The following is a 20,773-nucleotide window of genomic DNA, read 5'->3' on the forward strand; positions in this document are numbered from 1 at the left end:
CTAATAAGCACATATGCACATACACACACACACATACACACACACGCGCGCACCCACACACGCACGCACGCACGCACGCACACACAAACACACACACACGCACGCACGCACGCACACACACACACACACACACACTTTTTATTACAAATATTCCACCAATTCAACATTGACAAATTTGTTATTGACAAGATAAAAATACTTTTAAAAAATGTATTTGTTCATTCATCTATTTATAATAGGTGTAATGTGTTATCAGGTTTCTGATCTATAAAGACATAGAGAATATTAGCAAACGTTAAAAAAAATTACAAAATGTGTAAGCTGTATTTATTACTCTGTGCCTTTTTAAGTATAGAAACAAGATAATGTAAAAACAGGAACTCGGCACAAATGTTGTCCTTTTACACACAGTAATGGGTACCAGGTTTTCTCCTGGGGGATATTAATGACGACCACCCCTCCTCCCCCCCGCCGTTAAACTCATCTCCGCATGGATTTTAGGCTGCAGTGCCTCTCGTTGGAGCCTCCTCTTCCAACAGGAGTCTGGACTGTAATGCAGAAACAACAAGTCAAGCTCCAAAGAATACTGCGAAAAATACCGGAAACGGAAGAGCTGACAAAACAAAAGTTCCTCAGAGGTTGGACATTTTACTTTTTAAAATTACAAGCAGACGAATACTGTTAACTAACCACAAGACTGGTTCTTTTGTTGTTGGACCCAATAACAACATAACGCAAATTACGGTGTTTGCGTTATGCATTAACGACATGCATAACGCAAACACCGTAATTTGCATCTCTAGCAACGTTTTCTCCAGACCTGAAGCTACTTTTTGTTACGCCCTCTAGTGGATGATCCCCAGTATGCTACACGTGGCCTGATGCGATTATTAATAATGGAGGCTGTGCAAACACTTCATGAAGCGTAATCATCCATCCATTATCCACCCATTATCTTTGCTCACTTTTTCTTGCAGTGTCCATTACCTCTATCTAGCGGTCTTTGGCCGAGGGGTGGGGTTCACCTGGTCAGCTCGATTATCCACAGAGATAGGCACTTTCGTTATTTTAGTTTAAAAAATAATAAAACTAAAATATTTATATAAATTAAACAGAAACAAAAACTACTAAACACGTGTGATTAATTCAGAATTTAATATAGACATGCATTAGATTGGAATTTGATGTGTCTATACAATTGATCAATCTCATAAGAGATCTTTAGATAGCTTCTCAAAAGCAAACAGTTCAAATTTTAAAGTAAGGCCAAAAATGACAGGATATAATTCACCAATGCATTGGTTCTAAGAATGAAATACAACCTTCTTGACGTGGTCGCTAGACTGAGCTTTATTTTGAAACTAACAGCAGCAAAGGAAACTCTCGTCTAGGCCTTGTTTTGGTCAGCTTGCTTTCAGCACAAACGTCTCGGCTCAGCTCCGCGCAGCGCTGAAGGATAAGATCCTCAGATCATCAGTGCAACTTCCGGAGCTCCTCTGAACCTCAGCGAGCGGACAATCAAGAGACGATGGAATTTTAAATGCAGAGCTGGACATGAGCTCAGGCGTATAGCTTTGCAGAGTGTAAGGCAAAGAGGAAAGGTGTTGCTCTGAGCGTGAAAAGTTAACTCCTTTGCACTGGATGCGGAGATGCGCAGAAAGTGATTGAGATCCTCATCGCTACTACAAACCTCAACGAGCAATTGAAACGCCATGAAAGGTACGAACTGTGGAGCGAAGCAGTTTCATGCTTGTATTCGTAGTTTGGATTTTGGTTTAAGCTGAAAATACGTTTGTCAAATGATAAATGTGATGTAGCTCCATAGTAAAGAAGTTATAGATGACTCTGAAATGACTCAAAGCAACTTGTCAAATCTCAGGCGATGTTGGAGACTTGTCAACATCAGGTCAATTAGCACAATTTGAGTTAAGTAGAGACACGTCTGTGGATGAACTTTAACATGTTACCTCAAACACATTCCTTTTTTTTTTTTAATGACATCATTGGAAATTTTAAAAGAAATAAGTGAAGATATCAGAAAGAGAATAGTGGAGTGGATAATCTAAGTTTGGGTCATTTTACATGTTCAAAACTATATGCAAACTCTATTCACATAGAGAAAGAGTCAGGTTTTGTATCTTAGAAATGAGAGTGTCTTGGTATGAAATGTTGATATCAACCACCAAACCAAAGTCCACTCAGCAATGAACAATCCAATTCTCTAAAAGCAAAGACCATCATTTCAGCAAACTATTCTGAGAATCTTGTGGAAGAATTAAACCCCTACAAAAAAAAAAAAAAAAAAAACATATTTCAGTTTTTTGGCGTTGAGTAATATAAATAACTTTGGTATTCTGAAATGATCTAAAACAGGAAAAGTTTATTTAGTCTTACTTAAAATCAGACTGTGAAGGGAAAATGGAGACGTGTCTGGTTTCAACTGTATAATCATGCAGAACTGGCATGTACCAACTTACTTAATGAAACATAAATAATCAGACTCACCCACTAGCAATGTTAGTGCAAACATTAGCAAAGCAGCAAAGCTAGCTCCTGAAGGAAATTAAGAAAAACAAAACATTCTATGGGATTGTTCATGGTTCATTTATTGATTATTAAATTCCTGATTTCCTAACTCTGGCCCAAGCCCCACCGGCTTTGCCTTAAATGACTCTAGAGCAGTGGTTCTTAACCTTTTTTGAGGTACCGAACCCAGAAGTTTCATATGCGCATTCACTGAACCCTTCTGTAGTGACAAATAAAATATGATATTTTTTCTCCCAAATTCAAAACATAGATCACTAAGTCTTCTTCTGAGAACAGTTCTTCAAAATATAGCCAGTGTTTTCAACAGTTGAGCTGACTGTCCAGGAACGACCCAAGGTATTTAAAATTTGCCACAGTTTCAACAGGTTGGCCATCGAGAGAAACTGTAACCACTTTAAGGTCTTGTTTAGATCATTTATTTAGCTCTACATTCTTAAGAGAATGAAAAATTAATAATAAATAATAAAGACTTAGTAATGTAATTATATTAGTTGTGTTACCACCCCCACGCCACTAGAGGCAGTAGCAACCCCGAAAAGATGCGACTAAGGAGCAGATTTAGAAGTACACCGAAAGCTACAGAATTTGGTAAAAACGGTGAGTTTTGCTGAAGTAAATAAAGACACAAGTTCAAATCCATGCTGAGAGTGGAGCTCCTTGGCTAAGCAATGTAACGTGATCCTCTGCAGCAAGTGATGGCAAAGCGAGGCGTCATCACGACAGGTAAAGACACAAGTGTGTCTTTACCTCCGCGGCAGAGGCTCCGCCGAACCCCTGAGACCGACTCACCGAACCCCTGGGGTTCGATCGAACCCAGGTTAAGAACCACTGGTCTAGAGGTATGGCTGAAAGCCCTCCCCCAAAACACAATAGGGTGTTCATAGACATTCATCTTGGTTTTCAAAAACCTTAAAAAGAGAAGTAGCGAGGAGAATATTTTGAGATGGACAACAGTAAATCAAGTGCAGGTGTTGGCTTCTATCTGGGAAGATACAAGTCCATTCGAAAACCAAACGGCATTTCTTATCAATATAAGTTGATGAACATGAAAAGCCGTGGCTGAAATTGCTTTTTTTTCCAACAAACTGTGCAGTGAAATAGGGTACTTTTTGCTTTTGATGTAATATGACAGCACCAAGTACAAATGCTACTGTTGTAAAATTTTGGTCAGTAAGTCTGTACTTGTAAAACAACCAACTAAATATCCTGTCTCCCAATTAGTCTGGTTTGCTTCAGCTAAACTTTCAGTGACTTTGTGGAAGCCTTGAGTGTCAAGGTCCAGGACCGCTATGCTGCAGTTTTTATAGATTTGTAAAAAGTATTTAACGGCTTGTTTAACTCTATGATTCATTCTCTTGTTGGCTCAATGTCACAAAATGTTCTTCTCATGAGTCTGTATCGGAGTCAAAGGTTTTTGTGAATTGCATTGCCGCTGTGGGGTAAAATTAATCTGATGGCACACTCCCCATTTCTAAGATGATGACAGTTATTTATTTACATATGTATAAACTCTGTTGTCATGGAGTTTGACTGTCTAGTCTTCAAGTCGCATTCAGTGTCGTTACATCACATTTGTTCCACCTCAAAATGTTACTTAATGTCAATAATACAAAGGGTTTGATGATTTTAAGCGAAATGAAAACGATTGCTGCTTTTCCGGCTGTCATGTCAACACAGAATATCTTGTTTTTTGTGTTTTGCTATATATTTAAATAGATTGAAAGAAACTTCCAAGTCACATGCTAAACATGTGACTAACTTATTAGGTACAGATCTTGAACAAAAAGCCAATTCTTACAATGGCCACTTGTAACAAACTAAAGCAGGACGTGTGGCTGCACATCTTAGTTGAACTGAAGGATTTTAACATATTGTTGTTTAGTATGTTTTCTAAAGCAGGACTCTCATGAAATGAGACCTGGTAAAAAAAAATTAATAAAAAATAAAGAGAACTATTGCACCAGTCTCAACCAATGACCGCTGGAGATAGACAACAGCTCTCCTGCGACCCTTGCATGCGTAAGCAGGTGTAGGGAATTGATGAATGGAACTTTTATATCAAATTGTTAAAAATTAAACAAAAATCCAGAACAAACAGCCAAGAGATAGACCTCAACTCTTAGCCTATGTGAAAGACACTGACGCTAAGTGAATAGGAAATGGATTGAGTTTTATTTAGCACATATATAGCTTTACACTAGAGCCAAATTTGCTGATTCCTACTCATAAATTCACCTTCAGTTGCTAATTTGGTATTGAAAAGCATTGCCCACTGGAAAACCTGTACACGGCAGAGGCAAGCTGGAATCAAACCCACAACTTTGCCCACAGAGATCCACTAGTGATTCAGTCTTTATCCGCGTCTCTTCGTCTGATCTCACCCCTTCTGACCTCCTACATCGATTACCTCTCCCCTCTCACGCCTATCTTTCTCCCCTCAGCTCCATCTGCCTGTCATTACCCAAGATGCTCTCCGTGTTTTCGTCCCGGTTTTCATTGTAGTGTGGCACGGTGTAATAAGAGTTTACCGTCAACAAACCAGAGAAACCACAGCTTGTGGCATTCCTGGGATCACTGAACCCCACACATGAACACAAACACAAAGACAAGAAGTCTTCCTTGCATTCCTGCACAAATTATTTAATTTTATGATAAAAATCTAAGTATTTGGCTTCATGAACTTATCCATGTTTCTGTTTTTTATGACAACAGCATTCGATTAATTTTTTGCTGTATTTTTTTCCCCATTATGTCCCCCAGACGACTTTGGAGACGAGGAGGAAGTACAGTCTTTTGGATACAAGAGGTTCGGTGAGTGGGAACTGATTTCTGTTTTAAGTGTGTCTTAAAATTGTAGTGGAGAGAAACGAGCACACTTGGACCTCTGATTATAAAACTTTTATGGCTTTTCAAAGAAGTTGCCCTCAGGAACAGACTCTAAGTGTGTGGGCTTAACTCTTTCTGATATCAAATAGTTGCTTACATACTGCATCATGTCTCTTTATATTCAGAGACATGATGCAAAAATCGTCGTATGCCCAAACCTCACCAGATATCTGGCACGAATGCTGATGATTACATCACCTGATTTGATCTCAAAATGCAGTGAGGTCCAGCTCACTACAGGCAAAGTACTTGTTGACAGGGCTAACTGGATCAGGAGGCTTAGGAGAGTCTCTCCTCTATCTGTCTTTTATCAACTTACTGAGTCACTTGATCTCATTGACTCACATAAAAACCTCTGGGGTGGAAAAATTGGTTGCGCATGCAAAATTTGTTATTGTGGGTATGCTTTTTTTTTAGTTTTACAAATACCCTCTGGTGGTTGCTGAAGGTCATAGCAGTGTTATCACTTGAGAAGAAGAACGATTGCTGAAAGCTGAAACAAAAGGTGCTTCACAAAGCTTTTGTTTAAGGTTTGCACATTTAAGCAACAAGCTTAATGCAGTTTTTGTCCAATAAACTAGTTTGTTTTTCGCCTCAGTTATACAAGAAATGTCACCTTTTGACTTGAAAAAATCTTTAAAATGATTAATTAAAATGTAAATACAATATTAGCAGGAGGACACTTGAGAGGCCACGTGTCTGGTACTAACACTGATTGTGATGCTAGCTATTAAATACGACTGAAACTGTTCAGTTAATGGCAGAATGATCCAAAGTTTTAGAAAAATATTAGAAGTAAATGCTTTTGAAGCTGAGAAGTGTAATTCCCTAGAAAGCTGCAGTTCTTGGAAAACGTTTTTTAAGTGGAAAGACTCCTGTAGATGAACACTCTTATAAGTTTTGTCCATCAAACATCACTAACTTCATCATAACGTCTTTCTTCTTCACTGCAAATAACACACAAAAAAACCCAATTTTCTCCACTTTTCTGACATATCGATATTGTTGGCGATAGAGCACAAACCACCATCGCACTGTAATTCTGTTAATTCAACACAGGTTTGGAGACCTCCGTGTTTCTGTATGCAGGGTGTTACAGTTTAGCGTAACTCATTTAGACCAAGATTCAGACAAAGGTCCTCCACAGAGACCATGTCAAGCAACGACCGACTCTGCTCGACTCAGCACTGGAAAAGATGGATTTAAACCGTGTTGGAACGCAATCCTTTTCATCCCGGTCATCCGAGTAGGGGCATCCTGTTTGTCTTTCTCTCCGAGTGCATGTGAGTCCTGTGAATGTATTACATTAAAGATCTGTGGGGAGGGGAGCTGAATTCAGCTCATTTTTTTCAACTCTGTTCAAGCAGAGCCAGAAAGTCGCCGAACTCTTTGCCGAGTGTCCTACGAGACGCAGGGCAGCTGTTTGGGTGAGCTGGCTCCAAGGTTCTGCCTCACCCCTCCAGAGGCTTTGTTGCACAACAAGACTGCATGCATGCAAACCATCACAAGCTTTCATTCTTCTGCTGTTAGAGCCGTCGCGTCAGCTCCCCTGGGAAATCAAACAGTCAGTTCCTCTTGACATGCTTGGTCTTAATTCATTGCAGCCTCAGTACAGTCTGAGGGTGTTTAAAAATGATCAGACATGTCAAAACTGTGAGTGTTTGGAATCTGTCTCACGTTTCTACAGTCAGGTCTGAGTTCTGAAAAACAGAACAATTCATCCTGACCGTCTTATGCTGTGAATAACAAAAAAAGAGTTCCTATTAATGTTCATATTCCCATACGGGACAGTTTGTGAATAACTCCAGAAGGTTTGTTTGGTAACCATGAAGGCAAACACTGGTCAGATTTGTCGCATAGGTTAGTTTCTTGCTTTTAAATCTTCATGCCAGCAGAAGAAGGCCCAGTACACACTTTAGTCTTACAGAATGTCATGCAGGACTGTAGAGGTTAGCGTCATGCCAAGGCTACAACCTCGCCATGCCCACACTGGTCTGGCATCACTCCCAGTAAGCTGCGATGGTCAATAGAGCCATCTGTGTGACTCTGGCTTTAACCAAAAAACAGTCCACATTCTCACCATCAATACATACAGCTGCACACTTAGACCTCTTGCATATGAACTGGTCTGCTACTTACTTCCCACTGGGCGTAAGCACACACACATACACACGCACTTCCAAAATACAACCCTAGAGGATGGCTACGGCAGATTCAAACAATAACTTCTGAGATCTTTGTTCACAAGAGTGTAGCTGGATGAACATCCAGCAGAATCTTCCAGCTCCAGTCACAATTAGTCTCAATGCTTAACTTTGTAATCTTGAAATGTAAGTAACACATAAAAAAAAAAAACAACAAAAAAACGTTTCAGAAAATGTTTTATTGGTTTGAACTAAACATCTGCAGATTCCCAGTGTATATAGTATATATGGTGCTTCCGATAAAGTAAAATGGTGTACAGATCTGCTAAGTACATCATGTGCCTTCATTCTGTGATGTGATGCTCTCCTTTGTTTTGTAATAGAAAGCAGCCTACTGACATGGCCTCTATTTAGTCAAGATAAAATATATACATTCTAGTAAAGTCTGGCATGTTTCCCAGTTTCCCAAAAGGCTCCCATGAAACATGTGCTGTGTGTAACATTAACACATGTACATGTAACACAATGTGACCAGGTGCTGAAATATGTCTAGAGGTACATTTGGAACTGTCAGCGGTTTTACTGATATGCAGACTTGCCAGATTCTTGAACTCAGATTGAGCCCATTAGATCAATACACACACACACCCACACACACACACGCACCCCTACACACACGCACACACACACACACACATGCACGCATGCACACACACACATTGAAAGCAATGAAATGTTTATGAACCTCTCTTACTCACTCGTCATCCTGAAGGCATTTGAACATTCTCTATAAGTACACAAATACATGCAAATATATGCATGTGCCTCTTCAGCTCACTGGAGACACACAGTTTGATATATAAGCTGATCAAGTTCATCTGGTTATTCTATTGTCCGTCCTGCCAAGGTAAAGTCAGGCATGACTTGTTTCCATGCTACTCGGGGTTGAAAGATATTTCTTTTTCACTTGCATCTAAGGTCAAGCACCACCTTGAGTTTTCCCTGCTGTTGCCTGTATTTGTAGTGCAGCATCTCCGGTACAGAATCAGCACTTGACACTGAAGTTTACTAGTTTTTACCATTTAATTTGCTTTTAGAGTTCAGTTAAACAGATGAGTATCCATACCTATTAAGTGGAATGAGAATGGTTTTCTATTCTCATTCCACCTATTGAGTGGAAAGAGAATGTTTTGTATTCAGGTCACTATAGTGAATTTGAAGTCTTATAAGGTTATCCTGATAAGGGTCAAGATGAATAAAAACAAATTAAGGTAAGCCCGATATAAACAATAAATTCCAAGATGGCCGATGGAGTTATAGACCGATGCTCTTACTTTCGAGGGTAACTAGAAACGAGAATTCTGGGATGTGCATTGATGTCGGAGGTCTCACTCACGCCGCTGTCTCTTGTTCCCACACATGTGGATTTGGAAAAGCTGGACTCGGGAGGGTTGCGGCTGGCGCAAGACCCCGAATGCACCGTATCCATTTCCTGCACTTGTTATGGTTTCTCCAGCGAGGCTCTGGAACATTCCTGCAGTCGTGCTCGGCATTGGAGGGGTGTCTGTGCCTTGAGCCAGCTGTGTCAGCACAGACCGGCTCGGATCTGTCCTGGGGGTCTTTGTGGTTGAGGGAGTACCCCCTGCTTCACACCGACACCTCACCCACCACCTCATCCCTCCTGGTTGATGGGGATTTAGACATGCTTATGTTAACATGAGCACTTGTAATGCCCTGACACCTTTAATGCAGGCTGCGATATTAGGATTTCATGCTCTTTTGTGTGGTTCCTGCTGTATTCTCGTGTTCTTCTTCCTTTGGCAGCGTGTGAGCACTTAATACATCTGTGAGGTGTAAAATTCCCCTTTTCACTGCCTGCCATGCCACAATTTCTTCCACTGGCTTTGAGAACTCAAAGTCAGCATGTCTCAGCAAAGACATTAATCATGTGTGTGGATGATCCTAACTTTCTTCGATCACTTCTCTTTCTCGTCATGCAGTTCACATGTATTTTCTTAAACTGCCATAATCTATTCTTCTTACTTTAAGTTACTTACTACAATAATGACGTTTGGTATCTGAAATGAAAATGTGTCTAATATATTTGCTCTAATTTGGTCCCGCTGCTTTTGACGTGGCCAGAATCATTAAAAACAAGTTTACGGGTAACACACTGGCCTTAAATGATCATTTCATGTGGCCAAGAGCTTTGTGGCCGAGTTGCCGTGCTTCTCAGTCAATTCCATTTTGTTATACCACTGGTGTTAATAGCAAGAAATTTCAATATCTGGCCTCTTTGCAGAGGTGGCACGCAAACTAGAATTCACTAAGCAACCAAGATGGATCAGTTTTATTGACAATATACCGTATATTTATACAGAGAAATTATTTTAGTTATTTGTAAGAATTTTGGTGCTTTCAAATAACTAAAACAAGTGCATTACTAGCACTTGTACCTGAATATTTGCTATTTGCAGACATTGCTCGTTGTGTACCTCTACACATCTAAGATAAACAGTATCGTTTGCTTCATTTCCTTTGTTAAAGACGTATAACTTAATGTGACATGAGGACGGTGAGGGCAAATATATGTCGTCACTGTCTTTTATGAGACAGAGCAAAAACAAATGCAAGCAGATGGTACCAATTTATTTTCCAGCAGAAACACCCAAGTGCACTGAATTAGTGTGAGTCGAAATAAATAAAATCAGACGTCCAACATTGTGTTCGCATCTCAGTTTCACTGTTTTATTTTTGCTGGACAGTAAAGCGACAGACTTGTAGATAAACAGTAGGATGATGTCTGGAAAAAGGAGGAAGGATTTTGTCAAATCTACTTTTTGGGAGTATCTCACATGTCCCAGGATAGAGAGAGACGTATCTCATAGATTTAAGATGAGTAAGGGGTTCTGGCACCATGGTATTTTATCCCAGGAGAAAGTACAGGAAAGTGAGAGGTGGGAAAAAAAAAGGCAGCTGGTTGAAAACACGGAGCAGGGAGTAGTTGGATGGGCTTGGAGGAGTATGAGGTACTGTTGTAAAGAGATAAGTGAATTAGATGATAAAGCAAAGCTTGAATGTTTCCAGATAGAAGTGTTTATTTGAATCACACTTCCCAGACAGCATGTTACCCAAGTGCTTTCTACGGAAAAGAAAAACAAAGAGAGTTGATGGTAACCACAGGTCTGTTAGTGGAACAGCCCAGTGAAGATGCAGTTCAACACAGAAACACTGACTCAGGACTACGATGGGACAAAAAAAAAATAAGGCAAAGAGAACCCAAAGGTTAATGACAGCGATATTTATTCCAGGAAAGAGATACAGCTAAACAATTAACTAGGAGTACTGTGTAGATCTACTCAAAGTAAAGCAGTGAGGAGGCACTGCTTTACTGTATTGACAGGAGTCAGCTGAGTTGGTTTGTGCATCAGGTCAAGATTAACCCTTGTTAACAACCTTTGTACATCTTTCGCGATGTGGGGCTGGTAGAGAACTTGTTGAAGGGACTTTATTCAACCCTTCTGGCCAGAGAACTTCTTAATATCCCAACAGAGTGAGGCAGAGAGTGTTTCTGGCCTTTCCAACTCTGCAGCTCCAGATGACAAAACCTATGACCTGAATAATGTAATGACAGGCTGAAGAAAACCTCTCAAGTGGGATCTGAAACACCTCAGTTGAGTTGTTCGTTTTATGGTTTGTTATGCAACTTTGATGTATCATTAAACTTCTAAAAACGGCTTCCACTGCATGGCGAGGGAACAGTGGTGGCGTTAGCTTCTTTTTGAGCTCCAAGAGGTCAAAAAGATGTCCTTTAACTCCCTTTATGTCTCTCTCATTGGTGTGGCTTCATTAAGCTACATAAAACATCACAGCAAAACTCCAGGTGCTACATATAAAGAGGCGTTGATCGGTGATGTGCTTGCCAGATGAACACATGTGCTATTAATTAGCTGCTGTTTTCAATGTAGCCTGTGATCTCCGAGCGTCAGCCGCTATTCTGACTCTCCATTAAGAGTGAAGGAAACCAGCAAAGTCTGTGTGTTCCTCCTCGAGAATAATCATTGGTGTCCGTGATGTGACCCACATTACGGATGTCAGGGGAGAGTTTTAGGAGTTCACCAATGCCTCCATAAAGTGTCTTTCAAACTCTTGGGCTTGACTCTTTTGAATGAGTAATTAAATAACGGCGAAGGTTCGCCAAGACACCTGTGTTTCTGTAACTCCTGCAGTTGGAATGCTTACACTTTGCTTTGGCAAGCTGCAGTTCTCTGTTCTGCAAGAAACACGCTTGTACCTTAGCTCTTACGCCGGTGTTCCCTGGAGAGTGTGTGTTTCTACATACATGTGTGAGTTAAGCTCAAGAAAAACACACACGGCATCACTCTTTTGTTGAACCAACTGGTACTTTTCCGTGCTCACAAACACCTCCGGCTGCAGAACACACAGGCGCACTTTTACAATGAGTTTGGGGATTCTAATTTTTCCCTCTTTTAGTGTAGGCAATAAACAAAAAAAACCCCCAAAAAAACTCAAAATCTGGTACTCACGCTCCAAGATGTTAATGAAAGGAGGAGAAAAAAGCAACTGAGGGTTGCCAAAATCAACCCACTGCTTCCTGGTTTGCAGAAAGGGAGTTGAAGCGGAGAGGAGCAACGTTCGACTCCAAAACCCTGTCAGTTGTATAATGGTTATCACATTTTCCATGTGTGCATGAGACTGCAGACAGATGGAATTCACTATGTTTCATTTTCTGGTGCCATTCCGCAGTTCTTATCACACAGATATGTTTAATAACAATGAATGAAAACATCCTTCAATCTACAGTACATCTCTGTTATATCGCAGATTCCATACCTGATACCGTTCGGCATAATTGGATGTAAAAGCATCTCTGAACATTCTGTTTTTAAAAGGTCTGTCTTGCGATTCCATCTGCTCAACATTTCCAAGTTTCCAAATCCGGTAGTTTGGTTTTGTTTGTGGAGAAATAGCAGCTGATGTGCACATTAACAGGACTTTAGACTCTGACCTAATTTACTCTGAAAGCCATGAAAGAATTTGCTGGAATACTCTAGAATCCTTTGGATGAGTTTCATGTGTTTGCTGTACGACTGGACATGTATTTTTATATATTTTAAACATACAACTTGATATATATGTAAGGCCTCTAACCTGTTTGTCCAATTTAGTCCTAGTGTTTTGTTGCAGTATGTAGGTCTAGCCTTTATTTAATCACAGTTTCACAACCTTAACAGAATTATTTGTTACTTTGACTGTACCAGGGTGAAAAACAATGTTCTTGCAGCCATGTCCTGTCTTTTAAGATAAAAAAACCACAGCTGCCTCACTTAAGTGATATGTTCTCACACATTCCCCATTTTTAATAGAGGCTAAAAATTTGCGTTTTGTCATATTTATCTAGTAGAAAAACAGAATGTCATTTTAAAAAAAAGGCTTTATCAATCTAAGTTAAAGCAGGACTTTAAAAAATGACTCAACTGTCTTGTTTAGAGGTTATGTGTGTGTTTGTGTATATGTGTGCATTAATATCTTCTCTGAGAAGACAGCTGAACAAATCTGCATAAATCATCTTGTTGATGCTGAATGGCTCTTATTATAACATTCACCACACATGTAAACCCAATTCAAGACATATCCCCATTTTAGCAGATTGAACCAGGAATCAAAAGGAGAAACATGAAAGAGTTACACCAAGTGCCTAGTTCAGTTTTGGAAGTTTTTTGGTAAAATAAAAATAAATCAGCAGAAAAAAGGTCATAAATATGTGTGCAATCTTCAAGACTGCAATGACATTTTGGCTTTAATATTTGTCTCTCTTGTGGTATGAATGGAATTGCATTTTACTTTAACGTCCTGCCAAGATTTCCTCGCTGAGACTGAGAAAGATTTATGTCCTAGACTCTGCTACTGATTTGATCCTGAGATTCTTTTTTTATTCTGAAAATATTCCTGAAATTGCATCTCTCCTAAATCAAAAAGTTTGCCGCTGATTTCGGCAGTGTGAATATTGTTAGCGACAGTGGCAACAGATGAGTTTTGCCTCCAACCGATGGCTGAAAACCTCCGATTTTAAACGCCCGCTCTTGATAGAGGTTTGTCCTCTGGCACTTCTTAATAACTCTAAACAAACTGTGATGTGGAGTAATTCAATCCCCTTGTCTGGAGCTGATTATTGCTATCAGTGTGTGTGTGTGTGTGTGTGTGTGTGTGCGTGCGTGCGTGCGTGTGGGTGTGTGTGTGTGTGTGTGATTCACAAACCAGATGTCAGGCAGTTCCTCTTGCCTTGAGAGGGTTCATGTTGACTGCTAGGAAGTGGAGGAGCGTGCCGCCCTCACGTCTGGAGTGTGGCTGTCTGAACGGACGCTTCTTCCAGCAGCACGACGGTTTGTTGTCTTTCACACCGACTTGCCACACACTAGCATCAGACCACAGAAGAAGTCGGAGGGCCCACCCAGTAAAAAAAAAACCCCACCGTGCTGCATTAAAAGGTTCTGTTTCAATTGATCAGCTCTTTTTTTTGTATTTTTTTATTTTTTTTCTGTGTTTTGACTTGTTGATTTTGGAGGTTCAACAGCATTTGGAATATGTGCATAATTGGGTAAATTAACATTCTGCATGTGGGTTTGAAAAATGTTTGTGTCCTAAAATGAATTTTTGTGGCGAGCACTGCATACATGATTGTAGTTATGTTCTTTCCGTTCTGATGTTTCCTCCTTGATAAAGGAGTGTACAGGACTGTCCTTAATGGAAAAAAATAACCATCACTTTCTGATACTTTATATTTGTGTTGTCATGCTGTAGAGGATTCATAGTCCTTGACCTTACATTCAACTTTTCAGATTTTGTCATATTACCATGATCAAATCAAAGGGATTGTCACCTTTTAAACTTATAGCTTCAGCTACGCAGAGCACAGTTCGTCACTTGTACAATTATCTTTCCATTAGGCGTCTTCCGATGGTAACTGGACTGGATTTTATTTAGAGGTATTCAAATAACAGGGGCTGAACATCGCTCTTCAGCTTCTTATTTGTAAAATGTTTTGATAACCATACAACCTGCTGCATCTCCTTCACAGTTGACTGTGTGCTGATCTATCACGTTGTAAGACACCGTAGAGTTTTTGTCAGAAAATATATTTAAAACTCAGTTGGGCTTCAGCACCCAGACCACAGTCTTATCCGTATTTTACTGCTGCTGTTGGATGATATTACACAAAACCCTAAAATCACAGAGCGGTTTCTTCCACCGTGACCATAATGTTACATAGCCACTGCCCACAAATGACAGCGGAGGTAAAAACTCAAGAACGCTGGATTGGATAGAGAAGTCTGTCCATGAAGACCTTATTTGTCCAGGTGGCAGGGTTTGTGGTGGATAGGGCTGATGTGGTGACAAGTTTTTTTTTCTGCAGTTTGTTAGACCACTACATTCTTGGCATGTTTTCCAGAGATACAAACAACTCCTTCAACTGTTCAAGGTTTTAATGTTTCAACATCTCATCAGAGCAGTTTAGTGTGTTTTAGTGCTTTTGAAATGTCAAAGGCTGCTTTGGGATGACAGAGGAAGACATTCTCTCTTMWYWWGSWRTTTTTTTTTTTTTTTTTTTTTTTTAGATGTCAAATTGGGCTTTCAAAGTGGATTTTGAAGTTTATAATTTTGTAACTGATTTTGTCCATCTGCATACATTTATATCTAAAAGAGCCATCACGACCTGAGGACATAGACGTTGTGTTTGATCCCGATTCAACGTGACTAATTAACTCTAATTAGAGGCACATGGCCAGTGTATGTTGTTGTCACCTACCAGTTTAAAAATACTTCCAGATCTTTGGAAGTATTTTGGCTCAGTAGTGTTACTGCGCCTGTTTTTAGCTTTAGATTAGCATCTTCCGTCTCCATTTTGTGACTTGTTATAAATCTAGGAGGAGTCAAATGCAAATATTTTAGGTTATGTGATTGCATTAGTTGTGCAGTGCGCTGTGTTTGTTACAGTCTAATTAACTTTTTCATCTTACTTTTGTTGTTTCCTTGTTAGTAAGTAGATTAACACAACTTTTAAAATTTATATCGCACGTTCTCATTTGTTTTCTTTGTGCTATTTGTATTGTGGGGTTTTATAAAAACCATTAAGCATATGATTTTGGTCCGGATTGGGCTCAGGCTATAGATTTATACTCAAATTTGCATAATAGTGTCCATGAAAAATCAGATTCTTAGAGCTGGCCTTTATTTTTTTTACTGCTTCCTATTATTGCACCATAAGCAACAGTTTCTCAGTTTTCTTTCCCACCTCACAACTTTAGTATTTTCATAAAAGTTATAGATTGAAATAAGACCGATGTTGTAGTGAAGTATTTTCAGCTGTTTTTTTTTGTTTTTTTTGCCTTTGTGGTTATGACTAAATTGCTAAGAATGGTCAGTAATTAAAACATGCCCTTCAAAATATCTATTTGACCTATTTGTTACTTTTAGTATTACAAACTGTTCTTATAAAGCATTTTATTATGTTGAAAGCAAAGGACAACAACTTAAAAAAAAGAATTTAAAAAAACATATTCATATAGTAAGTTATTATTAAGAGATTGTCCTTTATAAAAATAAAAAAAAGCTCAAGTTGAACTATACCCCAAGTGCCATTCTGGGGCTTATTATTCCAGCTGCTCATCAGAGGGAGGACGTCACTGCATTTATTTTATTCCTGGTTTTCTCCGATTAGTGACATTTTGCTGTTTGTTTTCCTTTGAACTGCTTTCCAGCGCTCCATCTGCACCGGGGGTCTTTGTAGTGGGTTCCACATTTTGACTGGCACTTGAGGCGAACAGCAGGAGGTCGAATGGAACGAGCCAGAATTTGTGTTTTGTGCTTTTGCGGGTTTAAAGCTATGACAGACAATTAAAGATTTACAGTTTGTGTTGTTTTGAGATATAACGAAGAGTGTGACATAAGTAATTTAAGCAAAGATTTCTTTTTTTTTGGTAGTTTTAAAATGACCTTTGAATTGTGTTTTGAATCCTAGATCAAAATCTTTCCTGCTTTCCTGGAATCAGTTCTGACTAACTTGTCTCCTTGCTGACGGGGTTGTTTTCCCTTTAGAGTCGAGTGTGGGCAGACTATCGAGTTCTGGATGCTAATGTGATGGTAATTAAGCAGTGGGCCACACACACAAAACCAAAGGACATCACACACACACACTCACTCGAGGACTAGAACTTTTGGAGTACTTAAGCTCCGATGTTTTGCTTTGAAACCAAAACCCAAGTCACTCTGTGGGCCCCAAATCTCAAAGCTGAGTAAGACCATTCCCACTGCCCACTGCTTTGTTGATAACATTTTTTGGAAAGATGAACTGTTTGTTTAACTGCAGCAAGCGCTGAGTTTCACAGTCGAGTGGGGGCCTTGGAGTTCGTGGGAGGGGAGTGGAGAAAGCAACGCAGGAACGTTTCTGGATGCTGCTGCAGCCTTGAGGAGACAGCATCTGAAAACTATTGTTCAAAGACTTCTTTACCTTTCATATCAACCGGGTTATGTAGTAGTAGGATACGTTTGGGTTACACAACCTCCTGAAAATTGAATGGGAGTAATTTTGCAATAAAGTTGTTTTTGGATTATTCTTACATCTATTTGAGATATCAAACCCCAAGCCTCAGTGTTGACTTTGGCTTTACAGAGAGTTTTGCCATCTTTTAGCTTGTTGTTCTGGATTGACAGCCGTGAAATCTGTTCTCATCGGTCCAACTTCAGCAGCTTATCGCAACCGGAGCCAAAAAGCTGTGATACGTCTGCTGTGCACCACCTTAGTAACAACCATAGAGAACTGACTTTATCCCACAGGATCTCCTGTAATGCTGCTTCATGTTGTTTTTGTTCAGCTTTATAAAAACAGGATAATCACTGATGTTTACTTTTTTTACTGAATAATTATTAAATGACGTAGTTAAGTTGAACTGCGTTGATCTTTTGTGGTCATTTGTCTATGGTGATTCTTGGACAGGCAACAAAGGCTTAATAAATCTCAATAAATATATTAAAGAATCACTGTTCCAGACCTGACCTTTTTAAACTAGAGATAGTAAATAGGGCCCAGGTTCCTTACAATAAGTGAAATGTTCCTTTACTTTGGCAAAGATTTTGAAACAATAAATCAGATGCCGACTTCAGCGTCATTAGAAGAGAAAAGTTTATGGCAACATTGAGCTCTGTGTTGCAGACTGTACCTTGTACCCAGAATGCCGCAGCACACACAATTCCAGTTTCTTGAAAGAAAACGAGGCCTTTAGTTTAACACCAAATGGACCTTTTTCCAGGATCCAATGATACTTTGCATCTTGGCAATTTCTTGTAATGGTATTTTTACATGCAAACAGGCGAGACAGGTCAAAGCATGTGAGAACATCATGTGTCACAACTTAAACTGGATGATATTGTTGCATCAGTTCCTTCATATTTCAAGAACTGGACAGGAAAAAGCCTTAGAAATGGACTCCTACTATGTATACCAGCTTATTTCTCTGACTTGCCAACTTCATTGTTACAAGAACTGAAGTACAATATAATTTATTTAGTTTTGATTTAGCATTTTCCATACTTTTTGATCACTGTTAGCACATTAATGGTCAATTTTTCAGGGAAAATATTCTGTGGCGAGCAAGAATGTGATTAGATAGTGAATGACTAGGGCATCATGCACTAAAGGGTTATCACTGATCATGAAAGAATGTAACTATGTTACTTGCTATTTTGTTAAAACTCAAATCTTTCTAGAAACCTCTGTTGGTAATTTATTGAAACTATCCAGGAATACTAAGTTCTACATCTGGGGTTTGTGCCATTGAGCTTAATTTCTCAGGATTTATTTCATTCTGGACAATAAGTGACCTGTAAGCAATGACCATGAGTTTCAGAACTGTTGTTCAGAACTATGTTCTGAACTGAGTTTCAGAACATAAAGAATCATCAAACTGAAATCTAATATAAACTTTATCACCATTATTCAGTAGTGGTGCAAATGTCTATGTTTTTATCCAGGGTCTATGCTGTACACAACAAAGTTGGGGGACCAACTCAGTTTTGAAATTATATGTCAATAATATATATATATTTTATAAAAATAAAAGTTTATTTGCAACTTGTACGGTAATTATTTTATTGGTAAGCTAAGATATGACTTTATCATATGCCTTTTTAGCTACAGTCACATTGCACTCCTCCCATGTAACACTTCACACAGAGTCTCAGTATCTTGTAATGTAGGCTAGTTCTGGTGGCCTTTTAGAATATTTTTTGACGTATTCACATGTACATCTTTTAGCTAAAGTCAAAATTTACAGAGGTGCTTGAAGGATAAATGTGATCTCATTTCACTAAGTTTTCAGTTACAAAAATTGGACGCTACACACCTACTCCCCAATTTGGCTCTGTGTACATATGTTGGCAGCTCAGACTCACCAGATTAACACCATCTCCATGCACCATTACATAATTCCCACTTTGACAGAGCCAAGGTGTTTAGAGCCTGGACTTCTGAGAGATTGTAAAATAATATAAGCTTGATTTTCTTTTTTAAAACATTTTCACAGTGGGTCTGATGTTGGAGGCACATTGGGAGATCTCCCTGTCAGCGAAGTGCCACGTTTTTCTTGATCTTTCCATTTTTGAACGGTTGGTCTGTCTTGTGGCTATGTGCTGGAGAGATTCTTGGCTAATTCTTTTGACAGAAGTGAATGGATTTCACAGTTTGTCCATCATCCGTTTCTCTGTCCAGCTCTTACGTCTTTCTTTGCTTTCCTCCTCTAGTTTATAGCTTTTCTCCCAGTCCGTCCTGTTTGTAGCTAAACTTGGCTCTCTCGTCTTTACATCTCCTACTTTTCCGTCCTTTATTGACAGGCTTGGGGCTTCATGTCTGACTGTCTCGTGTGATGAAGGCGTATGCTTTCCATCACATGCAATACAAGAGACCGAGCCTGAACCAGACCACACAAGACGCCGGGATGGTGTTAGTTCCTAGTAAAGCGCCAAAGCTTTCTGATGAACTCAGAGAGGGACCCAGAACTTTGGCCTCAATTCTGCCCTTCCTCTGGTTGCGTCACTTTCCAGGTACAACCTCGAATTGAGCGCAGTAGGCATGTGAAAGGACATAATGTATTCTCCAGGCTGCTAAACAGTTATTAGGGGGAAGCATCCCGAGAGCCAGGACCACCACTGCGAGAGAAAAATATATTACCAGCAGACGGTTTTTAGCATGGATGCACAACATTTCCATTTGCTGCCTCCATTAGAGCAAAACACTCACAGGAACTCACAGGCGTCTTGCCTCAAGATATAAAACTACATTTTTTTTCCTCTCCTCTTCATTACTGCTACAACAAAATCCTCCTCAGAGTAAATATTCTCATTGAGTGCCTAATTTCACACTCAAGTCAGAACCTGAACGTTCTCTTTTTTTTTTTTGTCAAAAACATGAACGAGGGCCTCACCTGATTTAGTGCAAGACCCTTTAACGTCCCACCGAGAAATTTGAGCAGCGGGTGACTCATTTACTGGGCCGTCATCTGCCTTCTGACTGTAAAACAACTTGGCCCAGATTACATTATGTCAGAGATCCTGTAAAACATCTTAGTAACGAAGGACAGATGGTTTGACATATTACAAGACTTTGGAAAATAACAACAGGAAACAAACACGCTGGGATTTGGCAGTGCTGTGCGCAAGATCTGTGTATTACACAATTTTAGATGACTCATCACAAGATTCGATTTGTCAAAAGGATAAACATGTGTCCTTATTTTCCCTGGGAGTAGCGTGAACACAATAGCTTAAGAATGAATAGGCAAGTAGACAATGGAGGTTTTTTTTAACAGGGTGGAAACTATTTTATGAGGGGAAAGATTCAAACTGGATTTGAAGGGAAACCGCCAGGTGAATTTCTTACACGTGTAAGAAATCCAGCAGCAGAACATTGATGTTCTGCTGCATCATGATGGTTGTCAGTGTGGTTCTATGTCGAATGGTTTCTACTACAAAATCCAGTCAGCTAAATGCTCCTGCATGGTTTTTCATTGTGGGTTGTTTTGAGTGTGCTTCACATTTTCTATTGCTATTCAAATCTTAACTTTACATTAGTTTTAGATTTGATCTCTTATTCACTTCCCATGCAAACTGATGCACTATATATA

The 20,773-nt window shown here is 39.5% G+C and overlaps 1 protein-coding gene across 2 annotated transcripts in view; it reads left to right on the forward strand.

Annotated features, from left to right (window-relative positions):
• Window positions 1-1,413: 1,413 nt before the first annotated feature.
• Window positions 1,414-20,773, forward strand: part of LOC103456871 (collectin-12) — a 34,566-nt gene continuing 15,206 nt past the window's right edge. The window contains exons 1-2 of one of the 2 annotated variants that reach the window (XM_008396696.2): window positions 1,414-1,719; window positions 5,299-5,358. In XM_008396696.2, the coding sequence (XP_008394918.1) occupies window positions 1,713-1,719; window positions 5,299-5,358 (67 nt within the window). In that variant the 5' untranslated portion in view covers window positions 1,414-1,712. The remainder of the gene's footprint in view (window positions 1,720-5,298; window positions 5,359-20,773) is intronic. The other variant, XM_008396697.2, reaches the window with a different exon arrangement.

This window comes from Poecilia reticulata, linkage group LG20 (genome assembly GCF_000633615.1).
Source record: "Poecilia reticulata strain Guanapo linkage group LG20, Guppy_female_1.0+MT, whole genome shotgun sequence".
Lineage (NCBI taxonomy): Eukaryota > Metazoa > Chordata > Actinopteri > Cyprinodontiformes > Poeciliidae > Poecilia > Poecilia reticulata.